The sequence below is a fragment of the Leuciscus leuciscus genome (genome assembly GCF_965113295.1).
Source record: "Leuciscus leuciscus genome assembly, chromosome: 7".
NCBI classification, from domain to species: domain Eukaryota; kingdom Metazoa; phylum Chordata; class Actinopteri; order Cypriniformes; family Leuciscidae; genus Leuciscus; species Leuciscus leuciscus.
The window spans coordinates 32,770,584-32,793,759 of record NC_138731.1 but is presented as its reverse complement, the minus strand read 5'-3'; the positions used below and the strand labels follow the sequence as shown (position 1 = coordinate 32,793,759).

Genomic DNA, 23,176 nt, shown 5'->3' with positions numbered 1-23,176 from the left:
TAATAGAAATTATTATTAAACGTACAGGGCAACATTTAGAGGGATAATTCACCCAAAGCAAACTAAGGTAAGTGTCATGCTTCATAGTTAGAACTTATAGATCATCCGCTACAGGGTTTATACTTACAGCCTTCCAGAGCTTTAACCAATAGTGTGTTCGCCGTTTTAATGTTTCCTGGCTCTTGTTTAACTGATGTTTATCCAGTCTCTAGTCGAGTCTCCTTAAGTTTCTGCACAGGAAAATGTAATAAAATCTCTGGTGCAAAATATCTCCAATTAATTTTTTAAAGGTCTATCGGTGGTCGCTAAACATTCTAATTATTGTATTATTGTAAAAGCCAGTCATATTGCTTTAGTTATTAATTCGTTAGCAAACACTTTCTTATCCAAAATAACTTACTACTGAAGAGCCAATTTTAACCAAGATTTAACCGCTAACTGCCACCAAATCATGGATCATTACAGATGTTTTTCTATTGTTAAAATACTTATATCAGCGTGAGATCAATATGAAGAGACAACAATAGGCATGTAATTTAGGCTAGTTTCTCCAAAAAGTGTCAAAACACATTGTAGCGTTGTGGTGCCATCAAAACATTGCTGTTTTTTGTTTGAGCACCCAAACACAGCAACAGCACCTCAGCCAATGGCATAGGTTTGGGGGTGGTGCTAGTTGTTAAACTGACCAATGGCAGACAGGGGGAGTGTTAAGAGAAACCCGTCTGATATCAGTCAGCATTTGGTAAGGGATCCACACTTCAGCTTTAAGAACAATTTTTTACATACTAAATAAAATTCTGCCAGATTTTGTTGTAGTCTTACATTACCAGTATTGCCATTTCATATTAAAATCTTTTTAACATACTAATAAATGTACGCACAATATCAACTTTAATAGATGACTCCTTTGGGTTCACAGTGAACAAGAGAACCTCCTAAAATTTTAATTATCTCGTAAAAACTACACCCATGACCCACCTCAATACAAAATTACTTCTTTTTTTTTTTTAATAGCATCTGATCTGTGGCGAGTGGTGACTTCTTTTAACCGGGTATGCACATTTTTTGTTTCAAAGATTTGTTTAATCTAAGAGAACATATGACTTACAGCAACCTCCTAAGACAACACAATTAAATGAGATTGCCCTACTTATTTTTTTTTTTAGAAGGGTTTTCATTTGATCAAAAAAAAAGCTTCAGGAAATTAGTGGACGGTCATTTTGCCTTGTCCTTTTCCCAGCTACAGTGACTTGACAGTGCCTACAGGAATTGGCACAGGGATAGTAAACAGGCAGAATTAAGTCTCTTTTTTGTAGGCCAGTCTCTGCCTCAGGTACACATAGGGAAACAGTTACATTCTCCTCTGTTTTGCCTTTAGATGCTCTTTTTTTACTGCACTGACATAATGGACTCCACTCTCCTTACTAATTCATACAGAAATCTTAATCATGCTTGAATTCTATATGCATTTCCCTGTTATTTCTTTGCAAAGTACTTATTTTAGTAGGTATGTGTTTGTCCCTGCCAGACCTGGTACAGTGATCATTGCAATGTTGTCTTTGGCAAGTATTATTTTAAATATCTAGAGGAAGACAAGTTTTTCTACACTGGCTGTAAATTAGGACTATGGACTATTTTCATCCAGGTCAGCTTTCCCAGAGGAGCTCATTTCTGGAAGACGGTGTGACAGCATGCATTGTTTCAATATAAATCACCCAAAATTATGAGACCTTTTTGTCTTGTAGCTTGAAATGAGACTTCATGATCAAATCCTGAGCTTGAAAACGTTGGCTCGCTTTGTGTTCTTCACTTGACAAGCTGCTTTGCAACCCTCGGTCTGTCTGTTGTGGGTAAAAATAAAAGCCAATTTCATTAGTTGGGGAGACCGATATGAATCTGTGGATGAAAGCCATGGATAAATACTGTCATGTAAGACGACATCAAGGCTGGCAAACACGCATGTCTGGATTTTGCCGAGTTAGATGCGTTCCTGGGTCAACATATTTTGTTGACCCTGGAACAACATTCCTGTCCAAAAATGTAGTCCTAACCATAGCCCTACCCCTAAACGTAACCCTACCCATAAGTTATCCATAAAATCAGAGGGAAATGATAGGTGAATAACACTGATGTAGAAGCACCTAACCCTTGTTGTTAGCCTAAACTTGACACAAACTGTAAACTTGTCCCTCAAATCTGATTGGTTAATTGGAATGTTGTTCCAGGATCCACAAAGATGTTTTTCCAGGAACATATACTTGATGAAATCAGTTTCTGCGGAAAACACAATGTCTTTCGACAATACTCTGCCCCTTTTGTCCTTCTAGAAAATGTCAGTCCATCTGTAAAAAGGTTTGAAAACACTTAAACAAATAATAGCGTATTAGATGGACATAACTGAATGGACAAATGCAGACAGTAAATCACTTGATATAATACTTGTGCCACATCAAATAGCAAAACGGAAGTTGAAAGAATAGTTGAGTGTTGAAAGACTACAGATGCTCCTGGATACAATAAAAATATGATGGACAGGCATGAGAAGGGCTCATTTCCAGGATGGGAAGCTTTTGGAGGAAATCTCTGCTAAGGCTATTTTGCTCTCGCTGACATACCAGGTCAGCACCAGTATTCATTTGTCTCGCAGTCATAGAAACGATTCAGAGAAATGATTTATTTTTACTCTATGCATATGTGCGCCTCACTAAAATACCCAGCTAGTGGCTATGTAACCCAACCCTGTTGTCATGATCAGCCCACTTTGGATTAGCATTGCACTAATCTACTTCAATTCAGATTTGCAGTGTGTGAACAGGAGTTGCTGGTTGTTAATGATGGTGATGTCAAGGGGTCGACGGATAGAAGGTGAGAACATTTGTGAGGTCACACCAAGTCTTGCAGGTAATTTATGTTGAGTCAACTTTTGACCTCCTGAGTTTTTAGCACAGTCTTTTTTTCTCAAGAGGTTTCCAACTTTGCATGATGGTTTGTGTGTGCCATGCATTTAATCACATTTTCTGCTGCATTTCTTTTGTAGAACTTTTTATGTTAGTCATTATTTTCTGTTTTAATTAGTTTGTTTTGCCCTTTTCATTTCTATGTGTACACGAGAAGCTTCAAACTGAGTCATTTTTAAATAGTTTTTTTTTCTTTCTCAAACTTAGCATCATGGAAACTAATGGATAAAGTTGATAAGTTCTGACAATCAGATAATGTCAAGCCACAAACCCTCAGTTCCCTTTCAGATGAAGTCCATATCTCTCTTTTTTTTTCTCCCTCTAGTGCCAATATTTGCGGTAATTTAATTTCAACTGCCTACTCCACCATGATCTTTAAAGGACATTTTTTGGCCACAGGAGGACAAACTTTGAGAAAAACAGAAATGTTTGCTGGATTCTCTCCATGTCAGAGATGTGAAATAGTAATTATGCGTTCATTGGGAACTCATAATTGCACATCTGTTTTTTATTTTATATTCCAAGAATGCAGTTATGTGCTTTGCATTTTAATGCCATTTCATCGCATTTTGTACGAATTTCAAGACTCATGCTAGCGTATAAAGATGTAAATTTAACACAGCAATCGTCAATCCCCCTTTATAGCTGTTCTCGAGGTCGAGAATAGTTTTTTTTTTTCTTTTCCATTTTCCTACAACATATAACTGCATACATACTTCAAAATAGCTTCCAGCTGAATTGAGTTACACCTCCCAAGTCTCATGAAAGACAGCAAGAAACCCAGAAGACCAATTGTTTTTAAGTAAACTAACTCCGCTAACAGTTTTATAACCTGGACCTCGTAAAAGAGGGCCAGACTTTTGGTCATTCCTGTGATTTCGCTGGAATCCCCATTTGCTTGTTGGTGTGGCAGCTGGGGGCGAGTATGTGTGTCCCTAAGGTGATATACGACATCTGTGTCACGTTCCACATCTGACAACCATCCCAAGATGTACATCATCCATCCTTTTCCCTTTTCCCTGTGATTCCTCAATAAAAGAGGGGGTGTGAATGTCGAAGCAGAGGGGAGGGGAGCTGAGAGGGAGGGGAAGGAATCAGAGCTCACACACAATCGGCATGCGTGAGAGAGAGTAAAAGAGAAACAGAGAGAGGGGAGAGAGCAAGTGGATGAGAGAGAGGGAGAGATCTAAAGGCAATTGTTGCTTAAGAAATTTCATTTCTGTCCTAGAGGAGCCAGCTGGGATTGGATATTGCAGGTTAAACAGCACCAGGCAGAAGGTAAGACCACCAGCGCTGTAAAGGTGACCGGGTCATCAGAGTTACTTTTTACTGGCGGCAAGGTTATCGCGGTACATTAGTGTTTTACTGTTTGTCTTGTTTCAGCAGTGCATATATTACTAAGTATACTATATATAAATATTTATATAAATATTGATTGATTTTATATATATATATGTGTGTGTGTGTTTGATTTCTTATTCTTAAATATAATGCAATGTTAGCCAGATTTGACAAGCAAAATATGGTCATCGATCTACCTCACAATGCAATAGTCCAGTTTTTACCTGAGTTCAGAGTGACGGTGCATATTAATTCGATATTATCAGATACATAGTGATTTTTTTCAGAGTGACTCATAGCCAAAGTAAGACGGCTGTGATAAATATGATAAGGCTCACATAATGTGTGCTGTGGGAGATTGGTTGCTAAGGGAAGTCATCAGCATTATATTGAGAATTCAGTCCCTGTCTGTGCAATACAAGCAGCGAAGCCAGAGGTCGTTAGCCGAGCGCACCAGATGAGAAATCATAGATATTCTGAGGATTGTTTATGGAGCTCGAGGAAGAGGTGAGCTAGAACACACTTCCCCCCCAGATGTTAGATGTAAAAGCTGGCAATGTCAACCAGTGTTATGTGCAGCTCATTCATAATCAATACGTAATAGTCATTTTACGACTTAATCGAGTATTAAAGCCTGAGGTATTTTTAGAAGATGACGACAGCCGTCAATTTGCACATCACATTAAAGCGGGAAGGTTAACAGGACAGCATATCAGGGTCTCTAATTAATTTAACTGGAAACCCCACCACAGCTTTGCTATGCGCAGACCCTTTCATCTTTTAGCATTCCAATCAGACCGGCGCTTTTCTGAGAAGCCAAATGTAAAGCTAACATTAGTTTAGCGATGGCTCACATGGTGCCCCGGCTATTGGCATCAAACTACGTTCAAATCCATTGTGTTTGTCTTATCTTTATCACAGGGGATATATTAAGCGTGGGGTTTAGCTCTGGAGACGCGGGTTACTGGCGTCTGCGTGTAGTGGCAGTGCCCCTGGCATGCTGCTTGTGTTGCAGATGGGCATGGGAGGAGGGCTGCGGGGTGATCCCTGCAGGAATCTGCCCTTTGGTTTATTAAAAGCCTGTCAAACAATAGGGTGCTAAACAAGCAGAAAACAGTGACGTAACCCCTTCGCCGGAGGAGGGGGTTTGGGCATGTCAATGTGACTGAGAAGACAATTCTGCTTATTGGCAAATACTAGGCGGCCACACGCCTCACTCAACAACTGTGGACTCAGCTGCTGTCAGACCCTTCTGAAGTTTGATTATCCTTGTTAAAGTACTCTAGCTATGGAATGAAATCTGAGTGATTCACAGGGAACATGATTTACCTCATTTTTCTTGTATAACCAACAAACATACTTAATTATAATTATACAACAGTTAAGTGGTGGATTATTTTTCAGTGACTCTTTCTACACTTTTCTACATTTTTACGTCATTAAGTGATGACACGTAACTGTATTTGAGTCACTGAGTCATTTATTGTACCGACTAAAAGTACCCGGATGATCTACTACTTCCGGCGAGATTCTCAAGTTCGCATCTGACAGACACTTTACTAATTGTGAATGGCAGTGAAGCCAGGCAACTGACAGTGTAAATCACATGAAAAAGACAACATGGCGGATGTAGCACATTCGGATTTCATTCATACTGTATAGAACTGACTTTTGTTTTTAACGGTCACAAAGCAAGTTCTTATTCAATTGTAGTACCTACTCTGACAGTTTGAGGACCCAGCATATTTCAGACCCAGCTAGTGACTTTACAAATGAGTCAGTGAATCACTTAATCAAACAATTTGTTTAAAAACACTAATTCAGTCAGGAATGTGTCTACTTGCTCTGAGACACAATTCTGTGTTGACTAGGAACTATTTTCGTTGACTGTGCAAAAATAGACGAACTAATATCCAATATTGTGTCTAAAATGAGATACTCAATATTAACATTTTGTTTACTGAACTGTTGTACAAAAGCAATTTTATTATTGCTTAATCGTTAATAAATGTTCTTCAGATACAATTATTTTCTCAGCATAGTTTTGTTTGAAGGCATTAGATGACTTTGACATGGATTACCTCAAAAATTGAGCTCTAACTTCAGATAAGCCTGTTTCTACACAATAATGTTGAGGAAGCTATAACTAATAATGTGGATTCAGTTGTCTCAATCCACATAATCCAAGCCCTTAAAATGACAGTCTGTGCTTTATCTTAAGCAGAAAAAGCGCAAGGGTTAGAACAGGAGACAGAGACAGAGATTTCAAGAGCCTACCCATGATCCCCTGAGTTCTTTCAGTGTCTGCAAAGAACAACCACCAATGGAAGATGCCCTGAAATGAAAAGCTCATGGTGTTCCCATGGCATTTTATACTCTCTAAATCAAATAAACACTAACTATGAGACTGTGAGAAGCAACACTGAATAGTGTGCAACAGCTCCTACCATACGGCCCCTAACCTGTGGCTGCTTTTGAATGTCAGGAATTTCACAGTCCTAATGGTGCAGACGGCGAGGCCCCTCTCTAGCCTTGCCATGGCCTGAGAGGATCAGCAATGATCAAAAGATCCATACTCTATATCCACAACCACCAGTGCCGTGCCTAGGGACAGTTCATTCCAGGGGTCTGCTCCCTAAGTGGCGTTTATAGCCGCTGACGGGACTCCCGGTTAGGACACAGTCCCTAGGCAAGCAGTCTGGGTCTGAGAGTTCAGTGCAATGGGGTTATGGCATGTCTCACCCGGTCCTGGCTCCTGCCTTCCTCTTAAATTTGTTTATTGTTTTTTTCATCCTGTGGGATAATATTTGGCAGTTAGTGAAAATGAAAAATACCCTGTTTTGCATCTTGCAACTTGGAAGTATTAAGGGATAGTTCACCCAGAATAATTTACACCCTCATGTCATTCCAATTACTTTCCTCTGTAAAACTCAAAAGAAGATATTTTGAAGGAGGTTTCAACTGTTTTTATCCAAACAAAAAAGATCAGTGGGGTTCAAAACAACACTGACTTTTACTGTATGTACAAAAACACTTTTTTTTCATTCTTCAAAATCTTCTTATGTGTTCCACAGAATAAAGAAAACCATGTCAGTTTGGAATGAGGGCGAGTAAATGCAAAAGCTGTATACCAGTATGGTTCACTCTACTTATGCATGGAAGATATGTTGAAAAAAAGTACCGTCTTCGAAATAAAGAGCCAATCACCAACAGTTCCGGTTGCCATAAAAACGGTCAGTGTCCTGATACTCGTGCGTAGGACTGCACATGCATTACCTGGACCAATCTGAAATATATGCCAATTTAAAGTAATTTAAGCATAACAAAAAACATAACATCATTTTGTGATGATTGAAATGTTTTTTAAATGTAATTTTTTTAGATTTTGGTGTTTCCCCATTTAAGTAGACAGAGGTTGGTCTTGCGTGCCTGAAATAGCTGCCTGGAACAGTTAATTGCAAATTATGGCCACTAAGTGAACTGACTTCCCTGAAAGGGACTTTCATTTTTAGAAGTTTTACAATGAACCATATTGTGGAGGGGAAAACAATTTGGGTTAGACACTTAAGTTTAGACACCTCCGTAAAAAAAAAATCTATGCTGAGCAAAACAAATTCTTGTCTCTGAAAAAAAAAAAAATCTAATTAAAGGAAACATTCGAGTACGGCTTGCATCAGATAGTTGCGAGGTCAGATTCCAGCATGTCAAAGCTCATTTTCCAAGTATATAAACTCAAAAATTTTAGTTTACAAATTGAAAAAGGAGATACGAAGCCAGAGAGGGAAATAATTCTTCTGGTCTGAGGTGGACAGATGTGGTGGATGTTGTCTCAGAGGGGATTGTAAGTCCTTCTGCTGTTTGTAGACACATTGGGCTTTATAAATCTACAGGCTGAAGCAGGTGTGGACGCTGTGGCGGTCAACATTACCTTACACTGAAAACTATGGAGCAATACACCCACAACTGCCCTTACAGCATTAGAAGCCTTCAACCGATGAAGCTGTCATGGATGGTTATGCCATGAGGTCACCGTCTCATTGTTTATGAACTAAATTGGATCTGTAGTTATCTTTTGAGCTGGAGTGTCTACACTGCATTGTTAAGGCCCATTACAGTCACTACAGATCAGTGCGGCATACGCTCTCAACCAGGTCTGAATGTCAACAGTCGTGCCTGGGCATGATGATGATGATGAAGATGGCGGCTGGTATGCCCGATATTAAATAAATGACGAGCATCCGAGTTAAGAACAGACTGTGATGTGTGCTTGTGTAAACCCAGCAACACATGCTCTCCGGTGCAGTTAAACATTTCAGGGAGTATTTATTTAAACAGGCAAATTGATACCTAAAATCCTTACACGAGGAATGCTAAAGTTAAATGAGTCGCTCTGGTAAGAAAAACACAAGGAGAAAGTTTTAAATTAGCCTGATGTGTTTGCGATTTCGGAGCAATTGCGGGTTTCTAACTAAAATTTGAAAGAGGTTTAGACATAATGCAAGGTATTGTTTTAGTGAATGATAATTTCCTCTCTGTCTGATCCAGGTTCGTAGAGTCGGTTACCCTAAGGGCTCTGCTACTCTTTTTCTCCCTCATTACACCAAACCTTTTAGCAGTCGTGGCTCAGTGAATTTAACTGCCACACACGAAACATTGTCATGAGGACTGTAAAGCACTAAGCTCATGAAAAAATAAGTATATGTGTACCTAAGTTGGCAATTGTTTTACTGTCATGAGAGAACTTGCACCGAGACTTATTTCTTTTTATGAAAAATTCATTTCTGGGGAAATTTGCTCCAGGCTGTTTATTAATATATTAGGTTTCTTCACTGTGTAATAAAAACACCATGTTTTTTCAGTGTTGGGATTGTTAGAATAACAGTACAGCGGTCTGCCAGAACTCCTCATACATCACAGCCCACTTATTTCTGGCTGGAGACATGGCAGCAATCACCTTAACCAGCTGGCAGAGGCACAACAGACGTCTGTCTCGGGTCATCTGTCACTGACGGGTTCTCACGCAGACAAACTCTCACTCTCCCTTACGTTGCACCTTACCTCACCTGCCCAGTCCCTCCACTAACAACTTAAACAGCTCCGCTAACTGGGCGTAACATGCGAAACATTACCTGAAATCGCGCTCTCAGGTGGGTGTTTTTTCTGCAGCTTGCATCCTGGACTAACCGTGGTTCCTTTCTTTACCCACAGATACATCCACGCCACTCAAGGAGATGGCTGAGTTTAGAGACAACGCTCACTACATGTTTCGGTTCACTTATGTGGCATCAAAAACACAGTGGAGACCTCTTCGTTGCCTTCTGTAGGAGACGGTCAAGCTTTCTTTTGTTTTACCTGTGGAAGCTGTGGACAATATGAGGAACTCAGTCGCTATGGGCCAGCCTGGGATTCTACTTCTTCTGGTCACATGTCCTCTGCTGACTATCCTGCAGGGTGTCACCTGTAAGGCAGAGAGTGGACACTTAGGGGACAATGATCCTGACAGGTGTATGAGACATCATTTTGTTGAGACCATCACACATCCTATCTACAAATGCAATTCAAAGGTAAGAACTCAAAATTGTGATGCTGTCACTCTATTGATCCTGATTGTATTTGTGCCATATAAATATGTTAAAAATCCATAAAGAAAATGTTTGGTTCAAAAAATGTTATCATGTTTTCTAAGAACATTTCTGCCTGTTTGATCCAAAATTTCAGTAAAACTAAGTTTGTATCCAGTAAAAAAAATTGTTTTACATTTAAAACACTATTATTCATTTATACAACAAAACAGTAACAGTTGGCAGTTCATTTCGAATCTGAACAATAACTTGTGGATATTCACCCAAAAATGGGATAGTTCACCCAAAAATGAAAATTATCAAGTTGTTCTAAACCTGTATGAATTTCTTTCTTCTGTTGAACACAAAAGAAGACATTTTAAAGAATGTTGGTAAGCAGTTTTTTTTTTTTTTTTTTTTTCTTCTATGGAAGTCAATGGTGCCCATCAACTGTCTGGTTACCAACATTCTTACAAATATCTTCTTTTGTGTTCAGCAGAAGAAAGAAACTCATATAGGTTTGGAACAACTTTAGGATGAGTAAGTGATGACAGAATTTTCATTTTTGGGTGAACTATCCCTTTCAACAGTGATTGAACAATGATTCACCGTTCAGTGAGGGAGTCAGTACTGAACTCAGAAACGGCTCTGAACAATCATTTGTTACAGCTTATGAGGTGTTTGTTGTTGTGTTTAGTTTTAAAGTTAAGTTTTCTGTATTTTAAATAAACTGAAAATATACAGTAAAATTACACTAAGAAAACTTTAAAAATGAAAAACTGTTGGCAACAAACTATGCTAAAGTTAAAAAATTACTAAAACAAAAAAAAGCTATTCAGAAATATACATTTTTTCAAAACCAAATATATAAGACGTAACCTAAAATTGTAATGAAAACTGAAAATATAAAAATAAAAGCCAATAAAAATCTTCACAAATATTATAATAGTATATAAATAATAAAATACTGGTAGGAAACACTAACATGCACAAAATGATATTTGATGACACTGCCATATCTCGCCAATGGCGACTTGATTTCAGATTATTGTTACACATGTTTTTTTTTGTCTCACATCAGTATGGAGGAGAAAAAACCTTAGCATCCAAGTGAAAGGAACACAAAAATTGAGCTCCCTTGTTGCTTATTGAATTACAAAAAAATGGTCTGGAAGGTCAGGTCTTCTTGTAAGACAATACACTCTCTACACCCACAACTTTTCTGCTAACAAGCTGCTTAAAAACAAATCAAGTCTCCTGATGCTTTAGAAGGTTTTACATTTAAACACTGACCCCAGGGATGTCCCTCATAATTAGAACCCAAGAAACCTTGTTTTCATTTATTGAATCAGATAGCATGGCTGGCTTTTCTAATGACCTCTACCTTTAACTACTTTGACACCTTGGCAAGGAACACTGCCTGCCTGTGCGGCCTAAAGCCTCGCCAGAAATAAGCACTCATGAGGTGCATAAAATGTCTGGAGGTGGCACAGTTCCAAGGCTCCACACAGTGTTATGCCTGAGTCATTTTTTGCTTATCGAAACAATAGAGTGCCTCAGATACGTCCCCTCAAAATAAGCCATCGATAATAAATGGGATGAGTTCCAGATGCTCTGATTCACCTGTTCCCCTCAGAAGGACAGCCTCTCATGATCTGTTATTTTGTGAATTGAGTTTCTCAGGCTCCCGCTCTTACAAACCCAGCTGTGCTGTGTCAACAAATATTCAACATCCAATAAACTGAAGATGAGCTAGTCAGCCACCTGTGCTGGAGCTAAAAATCTTCATTCTGCAAGAATTACACAAACTGTATTTTCTAATTACCAGACAAACAGCGTGATTATCCAAAAGCAGTGAGTAGAAAATGGAAAACGAACGTGGTTAGGTAAAGTTTCATTCAAGGAATCCAAATAAAGCAGCTGAATCTCTCTAAAGTAATTCAAATCGACTCTGCGTACATGATTACTTCCAGAAAGTAATTAGGGCTATAAAATACTGATATTCAAATTAATCATAATCTCTATATAGATTCCTAAAATCCCCCAAACTATCCTTTATTTTGCCTGTACCGTTTTCAGTGGCGCACTCCTTGTACTCCTCATCAGTTTACAGTCTTTATCTCTGACTTTTATTCAGCAAAATTAGCTAATCTTTATTCAAGTAATTTTGTCCATTTGATGATAGAAAGTTATATTTTCAAAAGGCAAATTCTCTAAACACGCGATCATACCAACCTCCGATCCGAGAATAGGCTAAATAATGGGAAAAATAACCTTTTTCATTTGTCAGTGACAAATCGTTCACGAAGGACCACCATCAGTCAAACGCCAGGTCATATTTTATGTGAGTTTGCAGTCTGAATTTCAATGATACAACAAACTTAGTGTACCTAAGTGCAGACTATTATGATTCATAAACAAATATCCCTTTTATTGAATCATAACCATTCAGAGCAACCAGTGTAATCAGATTCATGAAAAAAATTACTCAAATTAGCCAGTTCTTTTTAGTGAATCAAAAAGCATATTGCTTTTTTTTTATACAAGTTCAATAACCAAGTTAATATTTCCAAACAAATCCAGACAATAAGAGTGATACAAACTCAGTGTTGTTGGACTCAGCACTCTTGGAACTCTATAATCAATAACTCTGTAACAGTTTTAGAAGCTTCCCTGTGTAATTTACAGCATCAGCTGGGAGATCATTTCTTTGATACGCAAGCAAAACGGATTTTATAACTGAAATATGCCCAAATGAATCGGAATCAAATAAAATCGAATCAAACTGAGAGCTTGTGAATTGGAAAATCAGCTCTACTGGTTAAAAGCAATAACTGTATATATAGCCACTAGCCAGAACATTTTGTATCAAACAACTAACCCAACAGTGAAATACTTTATTAGTTTCTGATTGACAGACCTCGGCATGTACACAGGCCCATTGTCTAAAAGCAGCACAATGGATTAAGCTCAACTCAGTCACCTTTAAAGAAGCCTATTACACATTGCATTAGTTATGAGGATGGCTGTTGCTTCCATGCAAATTTCAGTAGTGCTACACAATAGGGTCCACCTGCGCAGTCACTCTGAGATAAATATAGAGGGGAAGAAGAGCTTACATCTGCTGCCCAGCTTTTGTCACCTTGCCATGTTTCCTTGGATATTCATCTTCTGTGGCCACACACCTCCACTGCACCCCCCCTCTGAAATCCCCCACATCTATCCTCCGATTGTTTTACGAACATGGCCGTATGCCTACAGTTTCAGGTGACATTAAATAATGACATCAGCTAAAAGCAGCAAGTCAATGCCGCTTCATTCATGGATGTCGGACCATGAGTGATGCATATCGGGTGCTTTTTGGCCTCAGACAGGCTAGTGTTCCTTATAATGGGGGTGACACTCCGCTAACACTATGCGGCTGAAAGACAACATGACATAGGAGTCCATTTACGGAGTGTTCAGGAATGTGGCGGCCCGTGGTCTGGCCAGCACCTCATATTCCGAATCAGTAGACCATTGAACTTGGTCACGTTTGTGTCTATCATTGCAGATGAGCATCACTCATTAACCTTTAATTACAAGGGAACTCTTATGTAGGACAGAGCTTTTCAAAGGGGGATATTTTTTTGATGAGCGAATCTCTCTTTATCAGCTAGTGAACTCCAGCGATGTAGCCAGGTGGATCACTGACCCCCATAAATCGGTCCTGCGAAGTGCAAAGCCTTTCATCTGTCACACAACAATCCTCACAAAGCAGATGAGGCAAATTTGTGAGATTGAGGTATTTGGGGGAGTCAAGTAGCCTGAGCATCCAGGTCTGGGAGAGATCAACCACGCTCCCATCACCATGCAGGTGCAAGGTCATACACAAGCTTTCTTTGTTCAACACTGCAAACTTTCACAAAACTTTCTCAGGAAACTTATCTTAGTTCGGACACAGGGTTCAAATTAGGGATGGCACAGGACTCTTTCTTTATAATAACTACAAATACTTAGACGCAGACAACGAAGGATGCCCACTGGTAAAACTACTTAGTCAGAAAATCGTACACACATTCCAGGTTTTGGGGAAGGCCAATTTTGGACTAAAGAAATGGAGACTGAAAAATTATTTCTTTAAAAAAAAAATTGTTTTTTAAATTGGGGTTTACAAAGTTTTTGTAGTACAAACATTTTTGTGTGGCATCATCCAACTCAAATGTTACAATATATGCCTATATGAATATTTTACAAGTGATCAACATAGATAGAATTTTTTTTTCTCTTTATGCACTTACATGATCAGAAGAACCTAAAATGCTTTAGAACCTGAATATATTCACATCTGACACATCGATTGAATTCTGTAAATGTGGTTTGATGTGGCACAATCACCAAACAGTAGTACAGTCTGATTTAAATGATCATTTTCTCCTTTATCTGTTGTTGGTTTGAGTGGCAGACACACACACACACACACACACACACACACACACACACACACACACACACACACACACATTATTTAGTGAGGTTCAAAGAGAATCGCTTATGGTAAAGAGTCAAGACAAACAGTTTTGCATAATGAAAATGTGCGCCTTGAATTAATTAATTCATGTTCGACAACCACTAAACGATCGATTACTAAACTTTGGCCATGAAAACACTCTTGTGTGATACATTTATTTTTAGAAAAATCTTTTAGAAAACTAAATTGGGGCAATGGTCTTAGAACACAAATATTTTCCCATACTGTTTTCTTTTTTCCAATACTTATCTATAGATAGATAGAACATGAATTTTAATTAATGTGTGACGAGAAAGATAGTAACACCCGTTTACTCAAACATGGAACTAAATGAACCTTTTATGCTCTACAGATGGTTCTCCTGGCTCGATGTGAGGGTCACTGCAGCCACACGTCCCGCTCAGACCCGCTGATCTCTTTCAGCTCTGTCCTGAAACAGCCTTTCAAAAGCACGTGTTTCTGCTGCCGTCCACACACCTCCAAACTGAAGGCGGTACGTCTGCGATGCTCGGGTGGGACACGGATAACCGCTACTTACCGTTACATCCTTGCGTGCAGCTGCGAGGAGTGCAGCTGAATAAATGTGTCATGGAGAATGACCCTCTGGCTGAAACACATTTAACAAAAAAAAAAAAAGGGGAAAAAAAGTTGAAGGTACACTTTATTGCTGATGATTCAGAGCAACCATTTTACGATTCATTAGCACTGCCAACAACCCATCAAGACTTCAAGAAGAATCACATGTAAAGTGTCGCATGCACTCGGATTTCCAGATGTCGGCCCGGCCGTCGCACCTGCGCATGCGCTCAGCCAGTCAATTTACTTTTATTGCATTCCATTGTTTTGAATAGCGGATGCCGACAACAACATTGTAAATCTTGAGGGAAATTTGATGAAGCTGAGGGGGATTTGATACACAGACCAGGACAGAAGGCTGGATGTTTGCATAGACAATGCAAGTGGTGAACTATATAATTTTGATTTATAACTAGGATAGAATTTAAATGGATAGTTCATTATTTACTCCTGTCGTTCCAAACCTGAATGACTTTATTTCTTCTGCAGACCACAAAAGAAGATTGTTTTAACAGTTTTATTCAATGAAAGTCAGTGGAGTCCAAAACAACACTTAAACCCATTTACTTGTATAGACAAAACAAATCCTTAGATATCTTCTTTTGTGTTCGACAGAAGAAATACAGGTTTGGAACAACAAAGGGGTTAGTAAATGATGAGAGATAGTTCATTTTGTGGTGAACTATCCCTTTAAGGTCTCTGGAATTGCCCCACATGTTCCAGGCATACATCTTTGCTTCATTATACCGGCTTAATATTTGAACAATGAAAAAATACTCTTGTACAAATCATAGTGCCAATTATAGACTTTGTAAACCTCCTTCAGGTTTTCACTGTGGGGTTCACAGCGATCTACTATGCCAGACTGTATGTGGAAAATGTCAGTGTTAAGTATGTTTATTTCATCATCAAAGTCTCGCAATGGCTCATGACACATAATAGCAGCACGTTGTCAAGCTAATCACGTACAGTTATAATAACTATGATGTTTGCATTGTGGAATTGTACAGTAAATGACAAATGCCATATATAAAAAAAAACGAAAGAAAATGTATTGTTCCTCAAATTTCTCTAATCTGTGGAAATAAATTCACCCTCTACAAACTGCTGAAACTGCACCGCTGGGAAATTATGACAATTTGCTTGCTGGACAGGTTTGTACTCCACTACAAATATGACAGCTTTTTGGGCTCTGCACATGAATCTAATAAACAGTGCCCTTTTGTTTTTTAAGTCTGACTGGCTGCCTTGTGCTAGCTGTCTTGTTACACATACTTTGGCTCCTCCATACAATGTGACTTTCAGTGGGGCTATAATTAACTTAATGGCTAATTTGACAGCATGACAGACAGTCCACATAATAGCTGTCAGTTGAGTTCTCTGTAATTTTTATGGCTGCCCTAAGACATCTCCCTAAACGATCGTCTGCACAGTCGAGGCACCCAGCAAAATGACACATCATCTTGTTGTCTGACCTTCCATTAATTCTAACAGAACGTTCCAGGTGTTGTACACGTGCGTGTCTTTATCCCCTCTAAAACAAGTGATAATTCAAGCAAAACCGACAGGTGATTCAAACAGAACTGGGTTAAATATTTCACCTGATTACTATTAATTGAAGCCAGTCCCAATTTTGGCCCAAGAGTGTGACTTTTCCTTCTCGTGTGGTGGAAAAAAACACATTGAACCATCTAAAACACAAAAAGGTAAGTTCGTCCCAGCCAAGAAGGTTGTAAAGGAGCAAGTTACAAAAATGCCATGAATAAAAGACAAAGACAAACACCATTGCGCTATTCTGATCATTTAATCCCCACATGTCTGCAATATCTTTCTGATCTCTCATAAGATACCAATGTGAGGCAGTGTAGTATTCTGTCCTATAACTTTATTAGACTGAAGCCAATATCAGCTGCAATTTTTCAACACTGAAATTGAAATGGTTATTTATTATTATTTGTTTTTACTACTCACTCTTCTTTGAAACGATCCTCCTTCACTGGCTTGCACAGCTACTTTGCAATAAAATCTGTGGTCAGTAAAAAAGACAAATAATTATTTAAACAGAAGCAGAAACAACTGTATATCAATCAAATGGTTGTAAAAGGATGTGCACCTCATTCAGCCATAAAACATGGTATTGTATTTGAACATGTTGTTGGAGTGCGTCTCCAACTGAATGTTTTTTTATTTTATCTAATCTATTATGACTAGGAGTATCAGGAGGTATATGCTTAAGTAATTCCAAATTATATCATCAACATCTTTATTTACCTGATGTTAATTTTCTGTGTTGCACACTATATACTAATGTAGCAACTACGCCCTCTTGTGGCTGACATAGACTGTTTATCCTTTTTCACATTCCCTTAAAACAAATACAGTGCCCTCCACAATTATTGAACCCCCTGGTAAATATGATCAAAATTGGCTGCAAAAAATAAATCTGCATCGATTATCCTTGTGATCTTTCATTCGAAAAATGTGCAAAATTCTAACCTTTCATTGAAGTAAAAGAATTGAAAGTGGGGGGAAATCACATTATGAAATAAATGTTTTTCTCCAAAACACGTTGGCCACAATTATTGAAACCCTTTTATTAAATACTTTTTGCAATCTCCTTTTGCCAAGATGAGCTCTGAGTCTTCTCCTATAATGCCTGATGAGTTTGGAGAACACCTGACAAGAGATCAGAGATCATTCCTCCACACAGAATCTCTCCAGATCCTTCAGATTCCCAGATCCATGTTGGTGCTTCTCCTCTTCAGTTCACTCCACTCATCAGGTCAGGGGACTGGGACGGTCATGGCAGAAGCTTCATTTTGTGCTCCACAACAAATTTTTGTGTTGATTTTGATGTTTGTTTTGGATCGTTGTCCTGAAGGAAGATCCAACCACGGCCCATTATAAGATTTCTAGCAGAAAGCATCAGGTTTTGATTTTTTATCTGTTGATATTTGATAGAATCCACAATGCCATGTATCTGAACAAGAAGTCCAGGACCTCCAGCAGAAAAATATGCCCACAACATTAAAGATCCAATGGTATATTAAATTGTACACATGGGGTACTTTTTATCCTTGTGTTCACCAAACCCATCTAGTGTGTTTGCTGCCAAAAAGCTCTGTTTTAGTCTCATCTGACCACAGAACCCTGTGTTGTTTGAAGATCCAGTCGTGTCTGACAATTAAATTTGCTGGAATTTGTTTTTGGATGAGCGAGGAGTTTTTTTTTTAAAGCCTCCCAAACAACATGTGGGGATGTAGGGGTTGTTTGATAATTTTTTTTTTAGGCTTTCTAACCCCCAAGACTCAACTAATCTCTGCAATTCTCCATCTGTGATCCTTGAAGAGTCTTTGGCCACTCAAACTTTCATACTCGCCATGCATTAAGACAGTATAGACACACGTCCTTTTCCTGGCAGATTCATAACATCTTTAGTTGGTTATAACTTCTTAATTATTGCCCTGATGGTCAAAATTGGGATTTTCAATTCTTTAGCTACTGTCTTACAGCCACTTTCTAGTTTGTGATGCTCAACAATCTTTTGCTACGCATCAGAACTATATTCTGTGGTTTTACTCATTGTGATGGATGATTAAGGGGATTTGGCCTTTGTGTTTCCTCATATTTAAACTCCTGTGAAACACGAAGTCATAGCTGGACAGTTTCATGTTCCTAGTCACCCTGGTGTACTAAAAAAGGTAAATATTAATGGGAATATACTTCAGAGATATTTTACTCGTAAAAAATTCTAGGGGTTTCAATAATTGTGGCCAACGTGTTTTGGAGAAAAACATTTATTTCATAATGTGATTTCCCCCCACTTTCAATTCTTTTACTTCAATGAAAAGTTAGAATTTTGCACATTTTTTGAATGAAAGATCACAAGGATAATCGATGCAGATTTATTTTTTACAGCCAATTTTGATCATATTTACCAGGGGGTTCAATAATTGTGGAGGGCACTGTATTTCAACCAAAATGAGAACTCACCTTAAGTCGTTTCCTTAGTACAGGTACACAAAAAGAGATACTTGTTCATGAATGTTCATGTAGATATTTTCTCTACAATAAAAGCATATATGAGTGTCAAGGTGCAAAAATGACAAAAGGTACCATAAAATTGGTCCAAGTCTTAAAGGGATAGGTTACCAAATAGGAGGTGGCAGAATTATGAGTTGCCTGGAATGCAGAAAATTGGTTTTAAATCTATGAGTAAAATAAGATCATACAACATAAATCAGACATTCATAATTAAAACACAAATTATTGTGTTATTTAAAATGTAGGTTGCTAAACAATTGGCTGACCAATTCATCAAGCACATAAAACCTTGTGTTTTTTTTACTCACGAATTTCTTGAGTAATTGTAAGCTTGAGTAATGGTAATGGTAACTATTCTGGTAACCAGTAATCAAAATCTGCCAGACCTTATTTTGCTCTAATCAAAATCTGCCACACTTAAACCCCATTAAACTGACCAAAAATGTTTGTGTAGGATGTACTTTGAAACAATTTTCACTCAGAGATGGATAGTAAATTCAACAAATAATTACACAGAAACAACGCACTGAATGTGAAAACTTAAAAACTTAAAATAAACTTTAAAAAAATAAAATTAAAATAAAATTAAAATTGGAATTCCAGAGGGAAACACTTTCTTCAAGCTTTTATGACAACAAACAGAAATTTATATTATTTTATCTCTTTCTCTTGTTTTATTTGATTAATTCTTTCTTTGTATTTTTTAATGTGTTTTATAATTAAAGTTTGATTTTATTTTATTTGAACTCTTATTTTGGATATCATTGCATAAACATTGTATGCACTACCAATGACTTTTTCATGACTCTAAGTGACTTTTTTAACAAACATTTCAGTGAAAGGCATATGGATCTGTCAGAAGTGGGATTTAGGTCTGGGTCTTTTATCTATAGTGTGCCCCCCAGCCCTAAGGAGTGCAGAGAGATGGGCTTGTGTTGAGTCTAGGTAACTTGCTTATTACTCAGATGATAATGAGATCAATAATGGATTTGCATTAGATGCTCATTATGGACATTAGAATGTAAGGCCTGACAGCCTCATTCTGAAGTGAGTGAGGTTCAAAGAAGATGTTTTCTATATGTCTCATAGCCCGAAGTGTGAGACTAAAGGTAGGACCTAAAGGACTACATCCACCAGATGGCAGCAAACTCAGATACAGCACATGCAAAACAATACAAAAAAATAACAATAAAAAAATAACAAAAACCTTAGGGTACCAAACAAAATAACAAACAAAGTAGGCTAATACACTTTCAGACAAAAAAGTATTTGTAAGTTTTGAAAGACAAAAGGTATACAGGACACTTCTGAGTTGACAAACTTAGTGGATCGTATTCATGAACTACACCTGTAGTTACTCTGCTAAGACACCTACATCTTTCATTTGGAAGGAAATGGAAATGATACTGCACAAAATTTGGTAAATGACTATGTCTTTCAGAAATCCTTGAGTTTCTGAAAGACATACATTCTCTAGTTTGTACAACAGATCCTATGGGGTCCCCCAGGTTTGCAACACTGTATACACCTTATTTTTCACATAAGAGTGTACGCGGCCATTTGTAAATTGAATGTGTTTTGGCTTCCAGTGTCATCCGCTTCCAGTTATTTTTGATGTACAAAAAATCTGGTTATGCTGCTTGATATTGCAAACTGGTGGGCTATTTCTTACCCTATTATTTTAATGTATTGTTGTAATTATAAACACTGGTTTGTAGTGCAAATAGTTTTACCATTTACAGCTCACTAATGAATCGGAAGTCTCGCACATTCACAGAAAATAGCTTACTTCCGCGTTGAAAAATCCTCTTGAACCTATTGGAGGAGCCTACAATATCCATGAGTACTCAAGTAAATGTAAAGTGTCTCAAAACCATGAGATTATAATTTGATCTGGAAAACTTCATATTCAGACCACTCATCCGGGTAACTGACCAAAGCTAATTTCATGATTCTCGTATATCACACCGCCTACCTGCATTTCAGTTATCGGTTGTAGTGAAAATTGCCTCAGTTGCTAGGTAGATTGGTTTGTACACTTTAAATGAACATTTTAATCTCAGCAGATGCACAGAGTTCTATAAAAAACTGATTAATGTCAAGAAACTTCCAATTTGTGTGTCCAGTTTATTTGCATACTTCTCCACCAATGGAAACAAAACTAAAGCAACTGGTTTTACTGGATGCCAAACAGAATGAAAGTCCCCCTGTAGTCAATAATTGTATCCCTTAAAACTAATTTTTGATCACCAAAATTACATTTAAAATTCTTCATGACTTAAAATAGCTTGAACGTAAATCTAACCCTTGCCTCATTTAGTTTACACGGTTCTATTAATATGCAAATTAGCCTACCCCGCCTCTACTCACTTGGATACTCATTGACGACCACGCTTTGAGCTGAACGGTTACAAGGTAGATTGTGACGTCAGAAACACCAGCGATTTCAAACCACGTTTTTGAGACGGTCTTTGGTTGACTGCTGACTTTACGAATCCGCGATTTCAGACACTTGAGCTCTGGAACGCCACTCTACCAAATATAAAATTATATTATAAGTTATAAGATAGTTACGGTCCCTGATTCTGATTGGTTAAGTGACCTCATTACATCACCGTGCACTACTCTGTGTTGCTACGGTTCCATCATGTATTTTGTAGACCTTGTTCAGAGCGCCATGACAGGTATGATAACGAGGCTGTGTGTGTGAGGGACTAACGTTAACCGGTTGTGTCCTAACAGGGAAATGAGAAGAAGATGAGCACTGGACTGCAGCAGGTTAGTTGGGAAATAAAATGTATTTATCTATGGTTCTGGTCATTGGCCATATACGTTACTGTAAAACAAACTAATTTTACTTTGACGAAAGTAACTTGAACGTACCTGCCGTCGTAAATACGAACTTCCCAGGAGGACAAAACGCACCATCCATAATTATGTATATCACTACACATACACAACACCCCTACCAACCACTTAGCAAAGTAAACATATATTCTTATTGATATTGTTCATTGAAGCTTAGAGTATTGTGATTAAGAGAGTGTAACGTTACCTGCATTTACAGTAGATTTAGTAGCAGCTATTTTCCTTCAGGTCAGTCCTATATTCGTTATAAAAAATCCGTTTGAATGTCGGCGGCGCTGCAATATCTTGTCCTTTTAACAGTTAGCAGTTAACGTTAAGGGGTTTTCCCGTGCACTGACACGCTAGTCATTTTGTCAGTTGTGTCTTGTGTTGACAAGTTTCAGTCCTTCCAATATAAAAGTCTTGTCGACAGACTCACTCATAAAGACTGTCTTTGCCGCCATCTAATGGCGAAATAAAGTAACTTCTGTCGCTGATCACGGCCAGGGACAATTTTTTCCAGCGGAAGGGAGGCTTTTAGTTATTTTAGTACTTCATGAAAGTTGCATTGATACATATTTTTTGGCTTTAATATTGTTTGTATTGTGTGTGGTAACCATTTTATAAGCAATAAGGTACTCAAGGCTAATGCTGTATCGTGAATAAGTCACGGTGTACAGGACAGTATCTCGTACCTTATTGCTCCGGAAGTGTGATAAAGGCTTCATCCTTCGAAGGACTCTGCAGTTGATGAGTGACAGAAACGTTTTCACTGGACTTTTTTGAAAGTTATATTAAACTGTCTGAGTACAAAACAGGGTTCACAAGCTGTCTAAATATGTTCACCATGATCCATTTCTGTATAATGAGTATAAACTATATAATTCTTGGATTTTAAATTGTAATTCTGCAATTTCTCAAAAAAAATCCCGTGTTCACTGGCACGCAATGAATTCTGAAGTAGGCCTAGTGAAGGCCGCAAAAGATTCATCAGTTGTATTCTTCATTTCATGGGAAACAAAGGCTGCATTTGAAGGAGCCTTTGAATTGGGACAGCCTTCCTCACACAGCGGTGATGCAATCGGGGCCTTCCCTCTGAAATGGGACACAGCAACCGTGATTTCAATGATCTCAATATCCGCTATTTAAAAAAAAACTGTGTAAACTTCGTAGATCATTTATAATTTTCCAGAGTTCATTTTGTCTGGAGTTTTTTGCCTACTAAAATTTCCTGGAAAGATATCTTTGCAGTATTTCTTCAGCAGAACAATTCAAAAACACATTAAATAACAGTGCGATCCACTGGAGAGATGTATGCATATCTATGGTCTACACACAGC

At 38.1% G+C, this 23,176-nt stretch overlaps 1 protein-coding gene across 1 annotated transcript; it reads left to right on the top strand.

Annotated features, from left to right (window-relative positions):
• Positions 1 to 4,068: 4,068 nt before the first annotated feature.
• Positions 4,069 to 16,331, top strand: ndp (norrin cystine knot growth factor NDP). Its single transcript, XM_082174491.1, has 3 exons — positions 4,069 to 4,235; positions 9,507 to 9,862; positions 14,722 to 16,331. Exons 2-3 carry the CDS (start codon positions 9,671 to 9,673, stop codon positions 14,944 to 14,946), a joined length of 417 nt encoding a protein of 138 aa, XP_082030617.1. The 5' UTR covers positions 4,069 to 4,235; positions 9,507 to 9,670; the 3' UTR covers positions 14,947 to 16,331.
• The last annotated feature ends 6,845 nt before the right edge of the window (positions 16,332 to 23,176 follow it).

Coding starts and splice junctions, on each gene's coding strand:
- ndp (XM_082174491.1), top strand. CDS start 9,671: ATGAGGAACTCAGTCGCTATGGGCCAGCCTGGGATTCTACTTCTTCTG. Junction 9,863..14,721: donor TCTACAAATGCAATTCAAAG/GTAAGAACTCAA, acceptor TATGCTCTACAG/ATGGTTCTCCTGGCTCGATG.